Source organism: Marmota marmota, unplaced genomic scaffold (genome assembly GCF_001458135.2).
Source record: "Marmota marmota marmota unplaced genomic scaffold, marMar, whole genome shotgun sequence".
NCBI classification, from domain to species: Eukaryota; Metazoa; Chordata; class Mammalia; order Rodentia; family Sciuridae; genus Marmota; species Marmota marmota.
The window spans coordinates 42369878-42390769 of record NW_026000108.1 but is presented as its reverse complement, the minus strand read 5'-3'; the positions used below and the strand labels follow the sequence as shown (position 1 = coordinate 42390769).

General features: G+C 37.1%; 2 protein-coding genes across 2 annotated transcripts in view; one reads left to right on the top strand and one right to left on the bottom strand.

The window, feature by feature from the left end:
* The window catches only part of Paics (phosphoribosylaminoimidazole carboxylase and phosphoribosylaminoimidazolesuccinocarboxamide synthase), a 38503-nt gene that overhangs the window by 15234 nt on the left and 2377 nt on the right, over nt 1–20892 (bottom strand). The window contains 4 exon segments of the mRNA XM_015482131.2: nt 4524–4651; nt 7794–7859; nt 15444–15866; nt 17453–17539. Of these exon segments, the coding sequence (XP_015337617.2) occupies nt 4524–4651; nt 7794–7859; nt 15444–15866; nt 17453–17539 (704 nt within the window).
* The window catches only part of Ppat (phosphoribosyl pyrophosphate amidotransferase), a 24830-nt gene continuing 4074 nt past the window's right edge, over nt 137–20892 (top strand). Inside the window, exon 1 of the mRNA XM_015482133.2 lies at nt 137–470. Within this exon, the coding sequence (XP_015337619.1) occupies nt 343–470 (128 nt within the window). The 5' untranslated portion in view covers nt 137–342. The remainder of the gene's footprint in view (nt 471–20892) is intronic.

Below are 20892 nucleotides of genomic sequence, written 5' to 3'. Positions count from 1 at the left end.
CTGGAAAATAACGGAGATAGCCACGTGCAGATAAAATAGGTTCTGGTACATAGCCAGAGGAAGACTGGCTCCACCCCCATGAAATCCGCGACTCCTCCCCTCGGCCGCGGAACCTCTTCTCCCGCTCTCCCTCATTGGTGGCCGTGGGGGACGGGGCCTGGTGGTGATGAGATGGTCACGCCCACTAAGCACGCGCCGCCGCAGTAGCCTAGGTCTAGCCGCGGGGAAGGAAGCGGCTGTCTATAGCGCCAGCCTCTGAGGCTCTAGGGCCGTACAGGCAGCTGTTTGGTCCTAGTACCTCGGCTGCGGCAGCGAGCTCCTCCACGTGCTTTCGGCAGCGACATGGAGCTGGAGGAATTGGGGATTCGCGAGGAATGCGGCGTGTTCGGGTGCATAGCTTCTGGAGAGTGGCCCACGCAGCTAGATGTGCCGCATGTGATCACTCTGGGACTCGTGGGGCTGCAACACCGGTGAGCAACTGGGTGAGGGGTAGGAGTGGGGGTGGCGAGACAAGTGCTTTTACATCTCTGTGAGCCGCTTCCCGCGTTCAGGTTTGGCGCTCCGTTGAGCTCCCAAGAACTAGAAGGACAGAGCACTCCTGGACCAGTACCTGCCAGTGGCATCCAACAGGTTGTGGGGGAGGGGAGTACCCTGCCTCCAGGGACTTTAGCCTGTCCTGGCCACCTTTCCAGGCCCTATTGCCCTTTAGGGACCCTCCCCTCCCCCTGGGTCTGTGCACATCTGCTGAGTCTGGCTAGTTTGTAAGGCTCGGGTTTGCTTGGACTAGCCAGGTCGGGGCTCATGCCCAAGTGCGTGCAAGTTCTGACCCAGGAGCTACACTTGTTATAGGCATGTGTGGAGTGGCGACTAGTCCAGGTCCTACAACACTTTCAGATTTTCGCGCCGGACTTCCAACCAGCACAAGCTTTTGTTTGCAAGGCCAGAGTTATTGGGCAGATTGTGAGTTTGAAACTAGTTACAGCTATAGGAACTAGAATCTTAGAGTCCAGACCCAGGGAAACAACTAGTTGGTGTTCAAAAGGAACAACGGTCGTAGAGTTCATATGAATTAGCAGGAAATATAACAATCTCAGGAAATCGATTCATTGATACACTTTTAAATATTGAATGAAAACGTTGGTAGTAAGATGGCAGAAATCAACTCTTCTTTAAAAAAGAGTAGTATTTGTATGCCAAGATACACACTGATTTGGAAAAATTGGGAGATCACTTCGAGGTATAAATAAATACAGCTTTGCTTCCATTCTTACTACCTGACCTAATATACCTAATGGGAAATTATATGATTTGGTTGGAGTAAGAAATGCAGATTTAGGCTTGACATTATCACTGCAGTTTTCATAAGGCAACATAGTAGCGACAACTTCTAGAACAGTTGAGGAACTGGGCTGTAACCCTTATCAGCAATATGGGTGCGGCATGTATAAATGCATTCCAAATGATTAGCTTTCCCTCACCAAATAAAATTATAAGTAGTCTTTTTGCTTTTTTTGGAGTCCCAAATACTTGAATTTGAGTTTGACATTTTGTGTACAATTTGTTTATTTAGTAGCTCTCAGAATTTGGGATGAATCAAAAAGAATCTTTTTAATATGAATAACTCTAATCTTGGGTAATTGTGAGTTGACCATAATGATTTCCCATTTAAAATGAAATTTGTTTCAGGGCGTCCCCCAGTGACTCTGGAGGCTGAGGCAAGAGGATCAGGAGTTCAAACCCAGCCTCAGCAATTTATTGACACCCTAAGCAACTTATTGAGGCCCTTTCTCAAAATAAGCATAGAAAGGACTGGGGATGTTGCTCAGTGGTTAAGTGCTCCTGGCTGGATCCCTAATACCATCCACCACCCCACCCCCGTGCGTGTGCAAAAAAGAAAGAAAAAAAATTTGTTGAATTAGATATATAATCCAAGGAGAAATTAAAATCTGATTACATGGCTCTGAGTAACATTGGTTTATCACAGTCTTAGAAGTTATTTTAAATACATTCCTAGGCGGGTGGCAATGGATCCGGTGATCTTACAGTTATCTAGTGATCTATGGGAAATAGATGAACTGATCTTAATTTGTTTTTTCTTAACTATGCTTACTTTTCAGCCAAAATGGCTCAGAAAGTTCTTTCCATCCCCGTTTTTGCCTCCTCTTTAAAAATGTGCCAGAAAGAAAAGGGGTAATTTGTTTTTGTGCTGTTGGGGGTCAACCCACTGTTTTAAAATTGAGTACAATTCGAGTCCTAGTTACATGTACTTGTTTACTACAGTTGCTTTTTTGTACTATCATTGCTTTTTTGTGAAAGAATTATGCTATTAGATAATACAAAATAAGAGCAATAAAGATAGAATTATGTGGTAGTATAGCAGTATTAAATGGATTCCAGGAGAGAGATCATGAATTGAAATCAAATTCCATGCATATATAAGTTTGTTGGGATGAACCCAACTTCTATGTAATAACTATAAAGCTCTAATAAAATTTAAAAATAAATAAATAAATAAGTGGTCCAGGCGTGGCGGCACACCCCTGTAATCCCAGCAGCTCTGGAGAATGAGACAGGAGGATCATGTTCAAAGCCAGCCTCAGCAAAAGTGATGTGCTAAGCAACTCAGTGAGACCCCGTTTCTAAATTAAAAAATACAAATTAGGGCTGGGGATATGGCTTAGTGGTTGGGATATGGCTCAGTTCAATCCCCAGTACCAAAAAAAAAAAAAAAAGAATTCTATTAAGCTGGTCCTTTGACTAAATAAGACTTCATTAGGAGACTGTAGTGCCGAAAATTGATCTTGTGGTTTTTTTAGTTTCTTTTCAACAACAGTGGCAAGAAACTCAGTAGTTTGTGAGGAACTAATGTAATGGAAAATGGTTAGGTTTTTCTTTTGTAAATACCAAGAGTGGGGTTGGTTCAGACTTTAGGAGATCCAATTTTAATTGGAAAATCAATGAAACTTTCTTATGTCTAGAAGATATAATAATTGTTGCTCTAAAACAATAGGCAAGGATCAGACAAAAATAAAGAAATTTTGCAATGGAGGATACTGGGGGTTGAACTGGGGTCTCACACCTGCTAAGCACGCACTCTCACTTACCTGTGCACCCCCAACCCCAAGAACTAATATATTTGTATGGTATTAAACCTAAAATCCTAGATCTGTGTCATAGCTTAATATACAGTGGAATTGGTTGTATATACTGTACGTTGACAATTGGTTGGGTTTGGTTTTTTCCCTTTTGGATGAAGTAATTTATATCTTTTATACATTATTTCCTTAACACATGGAATCTTTTTTTTTTCTTGGTACTGGGGATTATACTCAGGGGCACTCAACCACTTAGCTACATCCCCAGCCTTTTTTGTATTTTATTTAGAGACATGGTCTCACTGAGTTGCTTAGTGCATCACTTTTGCTGAGGCTGGCTTTGAACTTGCAATCCTCCTCTGGAGGCTCTCAGACTCCAGAGCTGCTTCATATAAAAACAAGTAGAGCATCAGTTACTTTACTAAACAATCATGAATTGGACATACAATTCAGATGGGTTTGCCCAGGATTACTTGTTTTTAGTAGTAGTACTGGCTATTTGCAGCTTTATTTCATAGCTCTGCTTTTCTGTCAAGGAGAATGTTAAAAATGTTAACTAATTGTCCTCTTAGCTGTAAGTTGCATGTGGGTATGTGCAGATGTGTTCATATCAGATTTATGTAATCACCAAATGTTGTTTTGGTACTGAAAACATCAGTTTGCAGGCTTCTGAACAAACCAGACCTGCCTTGTAGATGAAACATTTTCATCTTTAAACTACAGTCACATTTTATGGAGAACAGAACGGCCTGGACATATCTGAAGATTCCATTAAATGAATTATCCCATTAACCAGCTGGTTATCCTTTCTTTAATGCTATGGTTTAGATGTGATTTATTCCCCAGGGATTCATGTTTTGGAAGCGTGGTCCTCTTTGTGGCAGTTATAAAATAGTGGAACCTTTAAGATGGAACCTAGAGGAAGGTGGTTAGGTCATGGGGGCATTGTCCTGGGAGTGGATTAATCCTGGTCTCACAGAGTGAGTTCTTTCCAGAGTGGATTGTTACTAAAAAGTAAGCCTGGGGCTGGGGATATGGCTCAGTAGTAGAGTGCTTGCCTAGCATGCATGAGGCCCTGGGTTTGATTCCCTGGTACCACACACACAAACACACACACAAATGAGCCTATCCCCTGAATTACTCTTTGGTATTCTCTCTCATCATATAATCTCCTGCTCTCAGGAGGATGAACTTTCTTGGACTTTCAACCTCCCAAACTATGAGATAAATGAACTTCTTTTATTTATATAGTACTTAGCTTCAGATATTTTGTTAAAGCAACAGAAAACTAACTAATGAACGTGAACTTGGTTAGCTAAGAAATGAGCATGCCCTTTCCTTCAGTCAATTATCAAGTCCCTAGGTTTAGAATTGAATTCAGCAACTGGTAAACATTTTCATACTCTTCTAAAAAATTATGAAATTTACCTGATAAAGTTGAGTTTCCTGTCTGAAGAAACATTCTGTAGAATATTTTGGTTCTGTTATTATGCTTTGAAGAAACTGGTTTGTACTAATCCCAGGAGCAGTTTTCTTAAGAGATGTAGATACTGGTTCTGCAAAGAAGAGTATATAACATTATCACTAGAAAGGTACTCATGAAAAAGATGCACTCAGATAAATCTCTATGGAATTGGTTCCCAGTTGTCTTCATTTAGTGTGTTAGAGAACACAGGAGGAGGATGTCAGACAACTTGCTTTTGGATGCCAATTAAGGCTGGAGATATATTCCCTTATTTTGATTTTTATCTTTTAGTGAAAATAACCAAGTATATAATATCCTATAGGGTTTTACTTTTGTACCCTATTATTTGTATTCTGTATCCAAGTCAAGTGATTTTTGATGTGAAGAAGTGACTTATTTTAAAACTGTCCTTGCTAATTATAGGCAAAACAGGTGGTAGGGGCTAAGTGATCTTACGCTAATATATGTAACATGCTTACAACAGTACCGGGATATATGCCCTGTCTTTGATTTTTCAAAGAATTTAATAAAGTGATTCTCTATTTAAGATCATAAATGTTTTTTCTTCTATTTATAACTATTTTATTTTAGAACTTTGTTTTTTGCATTAGTCTGAAGCAGAATTTATGCTTCTTCCCCATCTCCAGAGTCCCACAGGACACTGCTTTGTCACTGGTCAAGATTGCAAAGAGCCATAACATAGAACCTGTTTCAGGTTTACCAGTAACATGGTTAATCTTGGGCAAGTCTCATGATTTCTGCGTCTGTTTTCTCATCTACTAAGTTAGAAAAAGTCCATGATGAAATTCAGTTGGTTCAGAATGGTGCTTTTATGCAGTTAAACCGTTAGCAATTTCCCTTTTCCCTAGCATTTCCACTGGTAGGCATGAAGAGGTAGCAAAGGTGGGGCAATTAATCTGACTTGCATTTATATCCAGAAATGGAGAAATGAAATTTTAGCTAATTTGAGATGAAAAAGTTTATAAGAGGAGGAAAGTCAGGGAGGCAGAGTTCCTGTTGTTCTCTAATATAGTCATGCATCTTTTTAACTCTTGTAGTCTGAGAAGTGTGTCATGAAGCTATTTTGTTATAGTTCACAACCTAGCATATACTTACACAAACCTATGTGGTACATGTCAACTCAAGTGTGGCCTCTTGAAGATGCAGTCAGGAGACTTGGGAAATGTGAAATGTATGAGGCTATGGGTAGCATAACATAGAAAACTGTTTTAAAGTAAAAATTTTTTATAAGTAAGAGTACACTCTTAATAAAGTATAGTATAATAAGTATAATAAGTATAAAGTAATATATAAAAATAAAGTATAGTATGTAAGTATCATGGTTGCTTATTATCCATTATTGTGTACTGTATGTAATTGTCTATGTAATGCTTCATAGAACTGCCAGTGCAGACTTGTTTACACCAGCCTTAACCTTATCACAAACACTTGAGTGATGCTTTGCTTTATGACATTATCATGCTTATAGCATAACCTCTAGGTGACAGGTGTGCTTAGGTTCATCACAGTCTTCTGGGATCGCTATGGTATATATCATCCATCATTGATAAAATGTTATACAACACATGACTCTACTCAATATTATCTTTTGAGCTCCTACTGTGTACATACAAGGCACTATGGTAGACAACTGGGAACACTATATTACACAGGCAGATGTGGTTCCTGCCCTCACAAAAGAGGCAGTGTAGCCCATTGGTTCAAGAGTACAGGCTTCTGTAGACTTCTCTTTCCTCATGGTAAATCAATATATTTGTTGTGGTAGAGACTAAATGTGTTAATATATGTAATGTGCATGCCCTATGATTTGTACCCCACTCCTGGGTATGTACTCAACAGAAAAGCATGCATTTTTTTTTTATTATTCATAATGGCCCCAATTTGAAACAACTGGCATGTCCCAACAGTGGAATGGATTTTTAAAAAGTGGTCGGATGTACATTCCTACAATGGAATGTTCTATAAATTTACTTGTAATAAAAAAAGAACTTTTATTACAAGTAAATTTGTAGCTCTTATAAATAATGTTGGATGAAAGAAATTTGCCATTTAAAAGTTGATAATAAAAAATGAGTACATACGGTATGAATCCTGAACCAATCCATAGAGACAGAAGTCAGAATAGTGATAATCTTCCTTTCCTGGGGATGTGGAGGAGTTAATGACTGGGAGGCTTTAGGGTCCTCTGTTTTTATTTGGGTAATGATTACATGGGTGCATTCACAACGTAAAAATGTGTTTGATTCTTCAATTATTGTATTTGCTCACATAAAAAATGAACCTACAAAACACTAAAACTCTATTATCCTAGAGATCCAGATCTGTTGTGTTGAGTGGTCAGAGAGAGACTAGAATGGAGGTTTTTTTCTGATCCTCAGGCTGTGTATTCTTGACACATTCAGCCATCTGTATCCATGACTTCTGCATCCATGGATTCAACTAGCTGAAGATTGGAAATATCTTTTAAAAATTGCATCTGTTTTGAACATATACCTCCTTTTTTTTTCTTGTCATTATTCCCAAAACAATATAGTGTAACAGTTGTTTACATACAATTTGCATTGAATTGGGCGTTGTAAGTAATCTAGAGATGATTTAAAGTATACCAGAGATGTGTGTAGTTTAGATGCAAATACTATCCTTTTTATATAAGGGACTTGAGCATCTGCATATTTTGGTATCCATTTGTGGGGGCCCTGGAATCAGTCTCCCTGGAGATACCGAGGGCAAACCATATAGCAGTTTTCTTTAATATGGTGTACTACAGTTATACTGCCTTTTCTGATATCTGATGGATCAGTGTGGAATCAGCGCACATTCAGTTGACTTCAGAGTTTGGCTTATTTTCAGATGTACTAAAACATTATACCCATTATTACCTACCTTTGGGGTAAATGAAAATTTAAAGCTTATTAATTTGTGGACACTTTTTTCTCCTTTAAAGAACCATATCTGACAATAGTCACTATAAAGAATAATTTAAAGACTCATGATTATTGTATAGTTATTTAACTCTGGGCAAGTTTCCATTTATTTTTAATCTTAATGACCTATGGAAAAAATCATTTCTCAGCATTCTGTGCTCTCACAGTTCATAAGCAATATATTTTGTCTAACTTATCAAGGTCAGGACTAAATATCTTTTGTTATCAGGAAAAAGCAACCAAAGTTTTTCACAATGTAGAAAAACTTGTCATTTCTCAGGCTCTTACCATCTTTGTGTGCTTTTCTCTTGATGCTCAAAGTTCCTTGGCTTTTGGTCTGACCTTCAAATAATTCTTAAAACAAATAAAAAAAAAAACACAGGAAAAGAACCATTACATGATAATTTTTGATCTACGTTAGTTTTAAAGTATTCAGATATACCAAAGTAAGAACATTTAAGCGATTGGACAAAAGAGTTGAAAAATTAGGAATATTTTGGTACAAGGTTTAGAAAAAACTTGAAACTCAAATCAGATATGTGTTTTCTAATAATTTTATGGTTATTTGAACATATGATAGTATTAGGATTTTATTTTTAGAGTTTTTTTTTCCCTTGCTAAGTTAAAATGCAAATAGGAAAGTTTAAAGATTTTTTTTTTTGTTTTAAAGTTAATTCTTAGGTTACCATATTTTCATCTGGCAATTCCAAGAATTGGTCTTCTTAGAATGCAGTCAGCTTCTTCATTAAAAATCTCATTTGTCTTTGAGAGTTGCCATTTTTCTTTTGTAAAACTCTACATTTTCTCTTTTTGTTGCTGTACTGGGGATTGAACCCAGGAGCACCATCACTGACCTACATCCCCAGGCTGCTGCCTCCCACCACCCCTTTTACATCCCTTTTTATTTTATTTTGAGAAAGATCTTGCTAAGTTGCCCAGGTTGGCCTTGAACTTGCTAGCCTCCTGCCTTAGCCTCCCAAGTTACTGGGGTTATAGGCATGTGCCATTTCTCCTGGCACTGTACTCCTATTTAAAATCTGTATATTTGCCAGGACACTATTTTCAGTCTGTATCTATTCCACACTGCATTAGTCTTCTGGCAATTTCCTCAAATATTTCTTTGTTTCTTCTGTTGCCTTCAAACATTTGTTTTTGTTTGTTTGTTTGCATACCATGAATGTTCTGACCCACTTTTAGATCAGTGTTTCCCAGCCTCTGTGTCACTCACTCTTATGAACTATAAATGACTTTTAGCATATTTTAAAGGAATGTGATTGATTTCATGTGAACCAACATGATTTGTCTTTATCCAGACTTATAGATAATTCTTGTATTTGAGTATCATTCATTTGAAACACCTGGATTGCCATAAAATACCAAGAATTACAATAATAGTTTCAATGTAAGGGTCAATTTAGTAAGAAGTAGGATGGGGGAGTATGATGGTACAGTAATCCCTACAGCTCAAGAAGCTGGGGCTGGGGATGTGGCTCAATGGTGGAGTGCTCCTGAGTTCAGATCCCGGTATCAAAAAAAAAAAAAAAATTATAGCCTTGAGGCCAAGAGCATTTGCTTTCTCTGGCTCGCTCTCTCTCTTTTTTTTCTTATTTTTCTTAATTAGGAATATTTCTTAATTAGAAATATATATGACAGAATGCATTTTGATTCATTGTACACAATTGCAGCACAACTTTATATTTCTATTGCTGTATACCGTATGTGTAGTCACACATGTACCTAGAGTGATGATGTCCATCTCATTCCACCATCTTTCCTACCCCTGAGCATTTGTTCTCTTAAATCAAAGTTCAGATGTGGGAAATACCTCCTTCAAAAATCTTGCAAATATTTTGTATTTTAAACTTCACAGAGCAGTCTGTTGTACTTGGGAGTACAGTAACACTTGCAGACCCAATTTGGTGACGTCTTTCATTGATGTTTTAGTGCTTGATAAAGAACTTTTGTATCTGTTCTCATTTGATCCTCATTGTAGCTAAGAATATCTCTCATTGAAGTTCAGGTGAAGATTTAGTGATTTTAGACATTTTTATGTTGACATTCCAGAAGAGTTTAACTAGGCCAATCAAGACAACTAGATAGGGCATAATATTTTAAAGGAACTGATGGTGCTTAGCCCAGTAAACATACTTCTGGTGTACTGGATGAATGAATGGATAAGCAAAATGGTACGTCCATACAATGGAATAGCATTTAGCCTTAAAAGAAGGAAATTCTTATTTATGTTACAACTTGGATTAATCTTGAAGACACTGTACTAAGTGAAATAAACCAGATAAAAACATTAATTATATAATTCTACATATGAGGTACCTAGAGTATGAAATATTAAAATAAAAAGGCCGGATATGGTGGCACACGCCTGTAATACCAGTGGCACAGCAGGCTGAGGCAGGAGTATTCTGAGTTCAAAGCCAGTCTCAGCAACTTAGCAAGGCCCCAAGCAACTCCGTGAGACCCTATTTCTAAGTGAAGTATAAAAAAGGGCTGTGGGTATGGTTTAATCCCTTGTACCAAAAAACAAACAAACAAACAAAAAAAACCCAGAAAGTAGAATAATGGTTTCCACAAGGTAGGGAAAGTGGGAATGATAGTTTTTCTTTAATGGATACAGAAAATTCTGTTTGAGATGATGAGAAAGTTCTGGTGATGAAGAGTGGAGATATTTGCATGATGATGTGAATGTACTCAGTCTACTAAACTGTACACTTGTGGGTGGAAAACTGGTAGTTTTATGTGTATTTTACCACAGTGGAGAAAAAAGCACTTGTACTACATAACAGTATCATAATAGCCAAAATGTGGAAAGAACCCAAAAGTCCATCAATTAATGAATGAAAAATATATATGTCCATAAAGTAGAATATTATTATTCAGCCATGGAAAGGAATGAAATACTGATGCATGCTACTGCATGGATGAGACTTGGAAACATAGTAAATTCAAAAAGCCAGACACAATAGGTCATTTGTTATATTTTGCATATGATGTAACCCCCAAAAGCTCCTGTTAATGCAGGAATATTCAGTGGTGAAGTGATTGGATTATGAGAGCTATAACCTGATCAGTTCATCCTAGTTTGAGTGGACTAATTGGGTGGTAACTCTAGGCAGGTGGGTTATTGGGGGTGGAGGGGGTGCCCTGGAAGGGTTCATCTTCCCTGCAGGTACTTCTTTATCTGCTTACTGGCCATCATGGTGTTCTTCTCACCTTGGGGCTAGAGCAATGGAGTCAGCCCACCATGGACTAAACCTCTGAAACCATAAGCCAAAATAAACTACTCCTCTAAGTTGTTCTTGTTGGGTATTTTTGTCACAATGATGCAAAGCTGACTAACATCATTTATATGAATTTCCCGGACAAGGCAAATCCATAGAGACAGAAAGTAGATTAGTGGTTGCCAGGGGCTGTAGAGGAATGGTTGAGCACTTAAATGTCTTCTAGTGGATATGGGTTTCTTTTGGGGCTCATCAGAAATTTAGTAGTCATGACTCCGAATACACTTAAAACAAAAATTATTACTTTAATAGGGTGGATTCGATTGTATGTAATTTACTCAAAAAAGCATAGTAGTAGGGGTTTGAGAATAGAATAGGGAGGTAAAATGAAGGAGGCCTAGTGTAGAGGCTGATTCAGTACATCTTTGAGAAGTTACAAAGGAACTTCAGAAACATGAATGGCAGTATACTGAGCCTCCACATCCTTCAAGTAGAATCAGGAGCTGTTACCAACCCGAAAACTTAAGCCAGTTTTTATTGGCACAATTGATTAAATAATTGGTTGCAGAGTGAACTCAGTCTTCAGGCCCTCACCCTTCCCCCCAGGGCAGGTTGATTCCAAGTTCCAACCCTCTAATCACATGGTCTATCTGTGGACTAGCCTCCATCCTGAAGCTGTCTGGGAGTCCAATAGAGTAACCATTAATGTAAAAGACTCTTGTCACTGGAAATTATAAAGATCTTTGAAAAAAATCTGCCAGGAACAGTGAGACCAAGACTAGATATATTCTTTATTATGCCAAAGGTTCTTAAAAGTTTATTAAAATCTCCATTCGTGTTGGCGCATTCCTGTAATTCCAGTGACTTGGGAGGCTGAGGCTGGAGGATCGTGAGTTCAAAGCCAACCTCAGCAAAAGCAAGATCCTAAGCAACTCAGTGAGACCCTGTCCCTAAACAAAATACAAAATAGACCTGGGGATGTGGCTCAGTGGTCTAGTTCAATCCCCAGTACAAAAAAAAAAAAAAAATTATTAAAATCATTAACAGGAAGATTTTTTAAAATTATGACTTTAATTAATAAGTGCCTCTTTTTAAAATTAGCACCTTATCTATATCTGAGCCATCTTTTTTTACATTTATAATTCTTGGGTTTTCTGAAATTTTATCCATCACTTCTGTAATTTCTCTATTAAAGTGAAGATTTCTTAGAAATATTGGTTTTCACAAAACTAAAGTATATTAATTTATGTAATAATTTTACTCTGAAGATTATCCAGATTGCATAAAAAATACAAAAATGTTTAAATATTTTATGTTTAAAGAAAATTATTTCCAATTTTGGCCTATTGAAATAAGTGAATTGGAGAACACCTGATTCTTGGCATACCTTGTGATCCAGTAACAATAGGTACTTCAACGCCCCCTACTGACCATCTTATAACTATGGTGATAGTGGAAATTTTAATTTTGAAAATACGTTTCACCACAACCAAAAGGAAAATAGGTAGTTTAGTATTATTCTCATATGAGCAATATGATCTCTTGTGATTTTTAGGTTGAAGATCAGAGTAACTGCCTAATGATTAAAAAACACCTCAGTTTATATCCAAGGTGTTTTTTTTTAATTTTTAATTTTCCACATATTTTTATTGGTGCATTATAGTTTTACATAATGTGGGATTTATTGATACATATTCATACTTGCACACAATATAACAATATAATTTGGCCAGTATCAGTCCCCAGCACTTCCTCCTTCCCTCCCTGCTTCCCACCCTTTGGTCCATTTCTTCTACTGATCTCCATTTGAGTTGTTTGGTTTTTTTGTTTGTTTGTTTTTTGGTTGTCAATGGACCTTTATTTTGTTTATTTACTTGTGGTGCTGAGAATTGAACCCAGTGCCTCACACATGCTAGGCAAGCGCTCTACCACTGAGCCACAACCCCAGCCCTCCTTAAAATCATTAACAGGAAGATTTTTAAAAATTATTTCAAAAAATAATTTTTAGGACATCTGAAGTATTTTTTTAATCTGTGCATAAAAGTTATGAAGTAAACACCAACCTTAGAAAACATTTTCATTAAGAATTCATGCTTTCCGTTTATCTATTTTGTAAATATGAATATTATGCAATAATACCTCATATAATGTTATAGCATTTTAGGTTTAGGAATGTAGATATATATTCATATATATCCCATCATGGAGACCCCACTCTCATCTAAACCTATCTCCCATAGACACATCTCCAAATACTATCACATTGGGGAGATAGGACTTCAACATATGAATTGGGGCTGGGGGACATAATTCAGTTCATAGCAACATTGTATCATATCATCTTAGTGTAATATTCTTTTACCTATATCAGGACTTTGTTTTAAATCTGAAACTGCCATGTCTTCTGGCTTGATACTGATGGAGTCATCTTCAGTGATCTCTCCAGCTGTAGCTTCTAATGAACTGTTTTCCCTCTGAGAGGACACTAAATGTGATTGTTTGCTTTCTATAATTTAGTTTGTTTGGTTTTGGTACCTGGAATCAAACCCAGGGGCTCTTAACCACTAAGCCATATCCCCAGCCCTTTTTTATATTTTATTTAGAGACAGAGACACAATAAGTTGCTTAGGGCCTCACTAAGTTGCTGAGACTGGCTTTGAACTTGTAGTCCTCCTGCCTCAGCCTCCAGAGCTGCTGGATGCTGGGATTGCAGGCGTGGCCACTGTGCCTGGCTCTATGATTTAGATTGCCCACCTTTATACATCATTTTGCCGTAGGTCAGTGTAGGTACTAGGTGTAGATAACTAGGTCTTCTGACATGTAACTAATGTGGTTATCTTCACCTGCATCCCCAGCAATGACTGTATAAACATAATGCCACTACTAATTGCATACTTTATCTCTAGACCCCTTATATTTCAATTTTTATAGAGGCAGCTATATAATTCTGTAGTAGCACCTCCTTTCTCCACAGAAAAATCTTAACTGGGTTTCTCCAGAGATCTTCACCATTTTAGGATTGTCAGCAAAGAGTCTCTACAAAAGAGTTCAGTGTAGATAAACTTTCACTTTTCATGTTGACCTGTTTTACCTAGCCAGGAAGAAATCAGCACTCCAGGTACTGGACACCCCCTTACTAGTTTTTCAGAAACCTGTATCCAGTATAGTAGTTTGTAGAAATGTATAAACAAGGCCTCTGGCCTTGAGCTGGGGCTTCACAGTGATGTCTGCATTTCTAAGATAAGAGAAGTTACAATTGGGCTCTGTGGTAACAGCTTGCAGCGGGGAGGAAAGAAAGGGGAGAAGAAGCTCTCACCTTCTTGGGTATTGTCTTTGAAGAGTTAACTTGCCCAGAACAGTGAAAGAAAAAGATACTTTTATGTGAACTTCCGCAGACTGGGAACTTCTGAGCCCCTCCCCTTACATGCTGGGTATAAAATTCTGAAACTACCTGAACTTGGGGTTCAGGGGATTGATTACAGCGAAAGCTTTGCCCTCTGAACCTGGCTGCAGCCAAATAAAACTGTTTCCTGCTATCTTTGGTGCCTTACCTCGTCTGTCCCCACAACAATTCTCTAACATACTATTTCCGTTCTTGTTCACCAGTGAACTATGACCACTCTTGTTCAATTAATTCTCTGTCATACCTCTCTCTCTTCCCTAGACACACATTCACACTCCTAGAATTAGGACTGCATCATTTAAGCCAGATCATAAATCTATAGAAACAAGATTAGTAGAGGTGTTTTGGCTGGGGGAGGTGTTTTTAAGTATATTTATTTATTTTGTTTGGTACTGGGTTTTTTGTTTTGTTTTGTGTTTGGTGCAGGAGCACTCTGTCACTGAACTACATCCCCAGCCCTTTTTATTTTGAGACAGGATCTCACTAAGTTGGTGCATCTGGCTTTAAACTTGTGATCCTTCTGTCTCAGCTTCCTGAGTACCTGGGGTTACAGACATCTACCACCATGCCTGGCTGTTAGTAAATCTCTTCAAGACCATCTCATCCAGTCCTCCCATTTTAAGCTTACATCTAGAGATAGTTTCCTCAAGGTTCCACAGCTACTAAGTTAGAACTTGGATTTCCTGTTTCCTGGTCTAGAACTCATTCAGTTTATTTCATGCTATCCTGGCTTTGTGAAAATATTTTGTATTTCTATCTTTTGTGTTAAACTTATTTTAAAGAACTTTATGATGTGTCCCAGAAGAACTTACCCTTTTGGGGGGCTATGCGGGATTGAACTCAGGGGCTCTCAACCACTGATCCATGTCCTTGGCCCTATTTTGTATTTTTTATTGAGAGACAGGGTCTCACTGAGTTGCTTAGTGCCTCACCAAGGCTGAGGCTAGCTTTGAACTTGTTATCCTCCCAACTCAGCCTTCCATGCTGCTGGGATTATAGGCGGGTGCCACCAAGCCCAGCTAGAATTTACCCTTGCAAGACATTCTTAAAGATTTTGTTTTTCTAAGTTCTTTAGTGTTCTTTCATACCTGGGATTATAGGCATGTACCACCATGCCTGGCTGTTATATTTTTACCACAATTGGTATGAAAACTTGCTTTAACTTGAGGGGTTGCATTTATTAAAATTTGCTTTATTAAGATTAAATGTATGGCTCAGTGCTAGAGCAATTGCCTAGCATGCACAAGGCCCTGAGTTCATCCCCAGTATTGGGGGAAAAAAAAGAAAGAAAAATCCTACCTATCTGGTCTTCCATTTTTACATCAGTACTTTCTGTGGCTTGTTCTCCATCTTGAAGTTCTTGTGATTTTTCTGTCTTGTGTCCTAGAATAGCATCCAACTCGGTAAAGAATTTCATATTCCTAGTCATGCCTAGGTCCTGAGCTGTTCTTACAATCTTGTATTCGTGTTTCAGGTTTTTGTACTTTGTTCGGCACTGCTTCCAGTCTCTCTCTATTCCAGATTTCTGAAGCTTGGCAGCAATTAGTTCAAATATCCTTTTGTTTCTCACTGTTCCCTCTAGTTGTTGTTGGATGCTTTTATCTGACCAGATGCCCATTAAAGCCCTGACTTCTGGCATAGTCCAGTGTTTTCCTCCTTCATTTGCAACAGTTGGGATAAAAGGTGAATTATTAGGAGGCTCCAATATTGATGTAGAGATACCTGCATCAGATGTGAAGAAATAAGAATCATGGATTACATACATCAGACAAGGTAAATAATTGGACAATGGAAGTACAGAACTTGAATCTGTTCAATATCATGACAAAGACTGGCTTGAATAAGGGTAGATCTTCAGTCACATTTTGATCATTGTTCTTCTATAAAGGTTCTTTCCCACTTGTTCACATATGGGCTATTTATCAGTATATAGCTAAAGTTGAACACATTGTATTTATTAAGAAAGCAATATGATTACATAAGAAAAGGACTTTAATTAATTTTGTTTTGCTATAGGACAGGTGTGAATAATTCCTTTTCTGGGGGGGTTAAAAACTGCTACTCAAGTGCCTCCCTCATCTTTCTTCTCAAGATTGGGATTTTCATGTGCATTGGCTGGGAAGAACCACACACAATCAGTATTTACTCCTTTGGAAATTAGAGGAAGATCAAATGACATTTTAAGTGAAATGCTACCTTCTTTTATTGGTAGAAATTCTTTAATATCCCATGGTGCTTTCACATTAGGTCCCTAAGTTAGTTTTGCAATTCACTTTATATAAATGATATCAATTAATGTTATACTTGGCATCATATTGGTTATTTTAACAACCATATTGTTTTTCTCAGATTTTGTGTTAGGTTTAAATAAGTTGTAAATTATTAGAAAATACCATATAGCTGGGCATGGTGGTGTACATCTGTAATCACAGTGGCTTAGGAGCCTGTGGATTGCAAGTTCAAATGCAGCCTCGGCAACTTAGTGAGGCCCTAAGCAATTTAGTGAGACCCTGTTTCAAAATAAAATATAAAAAATGAGCTGGGCATATGGCTCAGTGGTTAAGTGCCCCTGAGTTAAATCTTCAGTCCCAAAAGAGAAAAAATAAAAACAAAAACCGAATAGAATTTACTTGCAATAGATAGTAGTTTTTATTTTGTGGTATATTTAATATCACTATTTTGAAATGCTTTTCAGTAATTTTTTTCTTTATTTGAGTTAGAAATAAGTTATTATTTGGGTTAGAAATGAGTTTTTTGCTTCTACCTTCAATAATACATTGGAAGCAAAGAGTGGATTGACATTGGATTTAATTAAGAATCCTTGATCTCGTGGACTTAATATTACTTATTTTCAGATGTGAAATTCTGTTTGTCTTTTACCCCCAGAATACCAAATGTCAAAACAATTATGTTCATTACTATAAATTTAGCCATTGCAGTTCTTATAAAATTAAAGAAAAAAGTTAGAAATTAGAGTAAGTATTTCTATAAAACTTTTTTTTTTTAAAGAATTTTTTAATATTTATTTTTTAGTTTTCAGCGGACACAACATCTTTGTATGTGGTGCTGAGGATCGAACCCAGGCCGCACTCATGCCAGGCGAGTGTGCTACCGCTTGAGCCACATCCTCAGCCCTCTATAAAACTTTTTGTTAAGGAAATCATTTGCTTTCAAAATGACTTTTCAGCCTAAGCTCGTACAGGAAGTGTTTCTGTCAGGAAACACTGTCCATGTTCTCAGATTAGAAGCAGTCTTTCCAATTTGAAATTAGATCAGTTTCATAACGTTTTTGGCCCTTCATACTATACCTAGTTCCATTGGTCTGACATGAGAAACCAAAAGCAAAGGATTTCCTGAGATATCTTCTTTATCTTCTAATGGAACTGACATTTTGCCTGGAAGGAGAACAGAATTCCTTTTAGAAATAAGTACTAAGGGAAAAAAGTTGAATTAACATAACTGGTAAAGCTAGTTGCTAAAGCTGAATTGATCATATTCATGAAAATAGATTTGTGATGGACATATTTTGTAATAAAACGGTATAATATGGCTTAATAAAATGGCATAATATGGCTTAAGTAATTTTTTTCTATTCCATTTACTTGGTTTATTTTGAACTATTAAAATTGTTTGATTTTGTAAATTTCCGAGGAGGATTGTGATTAATTTTCATTTGGGTTAAATTAACCCCAGCTGTTTGGGAGGCTGAGGCAGGAGGATTGAAAGATTGAGGCCAGCCTAGGAAACTTAGAGAGACCCTGTCTCAAAATAAAAAATAATGACTGGGGATATAGCTCAGTGGTTGAGGGCCTCTGGATTCAATCCCCAGTACTACATCAATAAATAAACAAACAATTAAATAAGATGTGTTTTATTTGTTTCTTAGGTGCTTTAACACAGTAGGGACTTTTATAAATGCTACTGGTAATGTACAAGAGGAATATACAATGAAAAATTTAATCAGAAAATGTTTTACTGGCACATAGAGCCAAACAGCTTAAGAGTTTTTGTGTATTATATAATTAATTGACATACTAAACATTTCAGAAATTTATCAAAATTACTTAAATGTGGTAAGAGATGTATCATTTAAAAGAACCATACCAGACCTTTTTTTTAAAAAAAAATTTTCTTAGTTGTCAATGGACATTTATTTTATTTATTTATATGTGGTGCTGAGAATCAAACCCACTGCTTTACATATGCCAGGCAAAGTACTCTACCACTGAGCCACCACCCCAGCCCTCCCATGCCAGACTTAAAAGAATGAAATCCTTCCTTGAGCTCCTTGTTTTATGGTTTGGCGGTTTCTATGCTTGCTTTTATAGAGGAGGCAAAGGCTACTTCCTAAAGTAATCAGATAAGGAGCTTAATTCGTGTTTGTGGTTCTGGGATCGAACCCAGGTCCTCACACATGCCAGGCAAGTGCTCTGTCACTCATCTACAACCCCAGCCTCAGGAGGATGATTTTTTTTAAAAAATTAATTGATTTAATCTTAATTTGTTATATATGACAGCAGAATGCATTTTAATTCATATTACACATAGGAGGATGCTTTTTTTAAGGGAAAAATAAATCTTTGAAAGGAACCCAACAATGACAATGAAGCTGCCAGCTAATCAGGAGGGGTTGAGTATATTTTGATTGCTCTTTGTAATTTTTTAAATTAAAGATTTATTCATCTTATTAATCATCATTCCCAAATGCTTTTCTAATTCTGTTTGCCAGGTAATAGAGATAGTATTATTGTATTTTATTTAGGTGTGATTTGATTGACATAAACATCCACTTAAAATCATGATTCATGGGCTGGGGTTGTGGCTCAGCGGTAGAGCGCTTGCCTTGCATGTGCCGGGTGCCAGGTTCAATCCTCAGCACCACGTAAAAATAAAAATAAAGGTATTGTGTCCATCTATAACTAAAAAACAAAATAGTTTTAAAAAATTATGATTCACCATTATATTTAGAGACATTGTCATTGAAAAAAATGTGTTTATCATATTTAAAAGTCTGTTGGTTCCCATGTTAAAATAGGGAAACAGTTAAATATGGAAAGTTAAATAAATACAGAAGTACAAAAGCACCACTGTTATCAAATGACACAATCGTGTTTTTATAACTTTCGAAGTAAAAATTGCCAATTTTAAGTCAAGTTTTACAGTTAATTGAGGATAAAGGAATTAATAAGGAATGTCTTAGATTTAATTGGAAATAGAAAATAAGAATCTGGGGTTACATAAGAATTTTTTAGAGAAACATGGTGAAGATATTGGTACACTCAGGTCATTTATCCTGAGCTAATGACAATAAGCAGAGAATGTGGTTTTCTGCTTTGTTCTCTGGTTTAGGGTCTGGTTTTCTATCCATAGAATAGAACCTGGGGCTAGTGTACAGGTAGGCTTCCCAACTTCTTCAGGAATTTTTTTTCTTAAGTTGGTCATTTATAGTGTGAATCCTGAAATGATACTCAGAGGCTCTGTGCCTGGAAGTTTTAAACTGAAACCTTAAGTCATTGCTTCTGATGTGTTTGTATAAAGAAGAGACAGAGGGGAATCTGGGTCACTTGAAAGAATGTGGTTTGGCAGCAGTGGACCTAAGGTATTATCAGGTTGATTTAGTTACCAGAAGACATGAAGACTTTCTAAGAACCCACTTGTATGAACAAGGAATTTTCAAGTGAACAAATGTATAGAAAAATGGTTATAATAATACTCTGTGTGATATGATAAAGTTATAAATAATGAGAGTGGATGAGAGAAAAATTTTATAGAACGTGTCAGTAGACTTTTTATGAATAATTGTTGACCAAAGTCAAGGGTATCTCAGACATTTCTGTGGAAGTCTAAAGTGGAAGCAGTTTGTAGGAGGATCAATTTTTAATGAGTGTAGAAGAGTTTGATTTTAGAATTCAGGGTTTAAGGTACCTTATACATACATGATTAGGTTGTATAATATAGGCCCACTGCTTATGAATGGAACTAAGAAATTGAAGCCAGGAGGGTAACCTAAAGGGTTAGAAGATGATCGCTTTAAGAAGCAAAGGTAGTAGCACCTACATCTTCATTAAACCAACACATCTGGTGGGAGATTTTGAGAAGCTAAGTGATTTAAGAGTCCTGAATGATTAAAAGAAAAAATATTATAACTGCTGCTTATAATGACTGCAGCGCATTCTCAACATTTGGCATAATTAGAGATGGAAAGGGTTTTTGTAAGTGGGATAGATTGTTTCTTAGACAAATGGTTACTGAGCTATAAACATGAAATTCAGCCAACCCAAGTTAACTCAGCTATAATGGCTGTCCTCAACGCCCTTTGCATTTGGAACCTTTAGTGTACTGCTTGCCTTTTTCTCTAGGGTGTTACATTTATTCTTGGTTCCTCCTTTTGGAGGTTTAATAGCATTCATTGTATGTGAATATCTGTGTTCTTTGCACATGGGTCACATGACAGTGGGGGTTACAGATACTTTAACAACTCTGCTCTATTTAGCCATGAAAGAAATCTCATTACTGTCACTCCTCCTGCCTAGTGATGCTTGTGGCTTCCAGAGACAATGAGCAAATCATAACTAGTGCTGGGCTTAACAACACAGCAGGTCAAGGACCTTGTTTAATATCTTCAAAATCTTCAGTCATGCCTATATGCCTAAAATCCTAGCCAGCTCCCACTGAAGCAGGAGGATCACAAGTTCGAGGCCAGCCTCAGCAATTTAGCAAGACCTTTTCTCAAAAAAAAAAAAAAAAA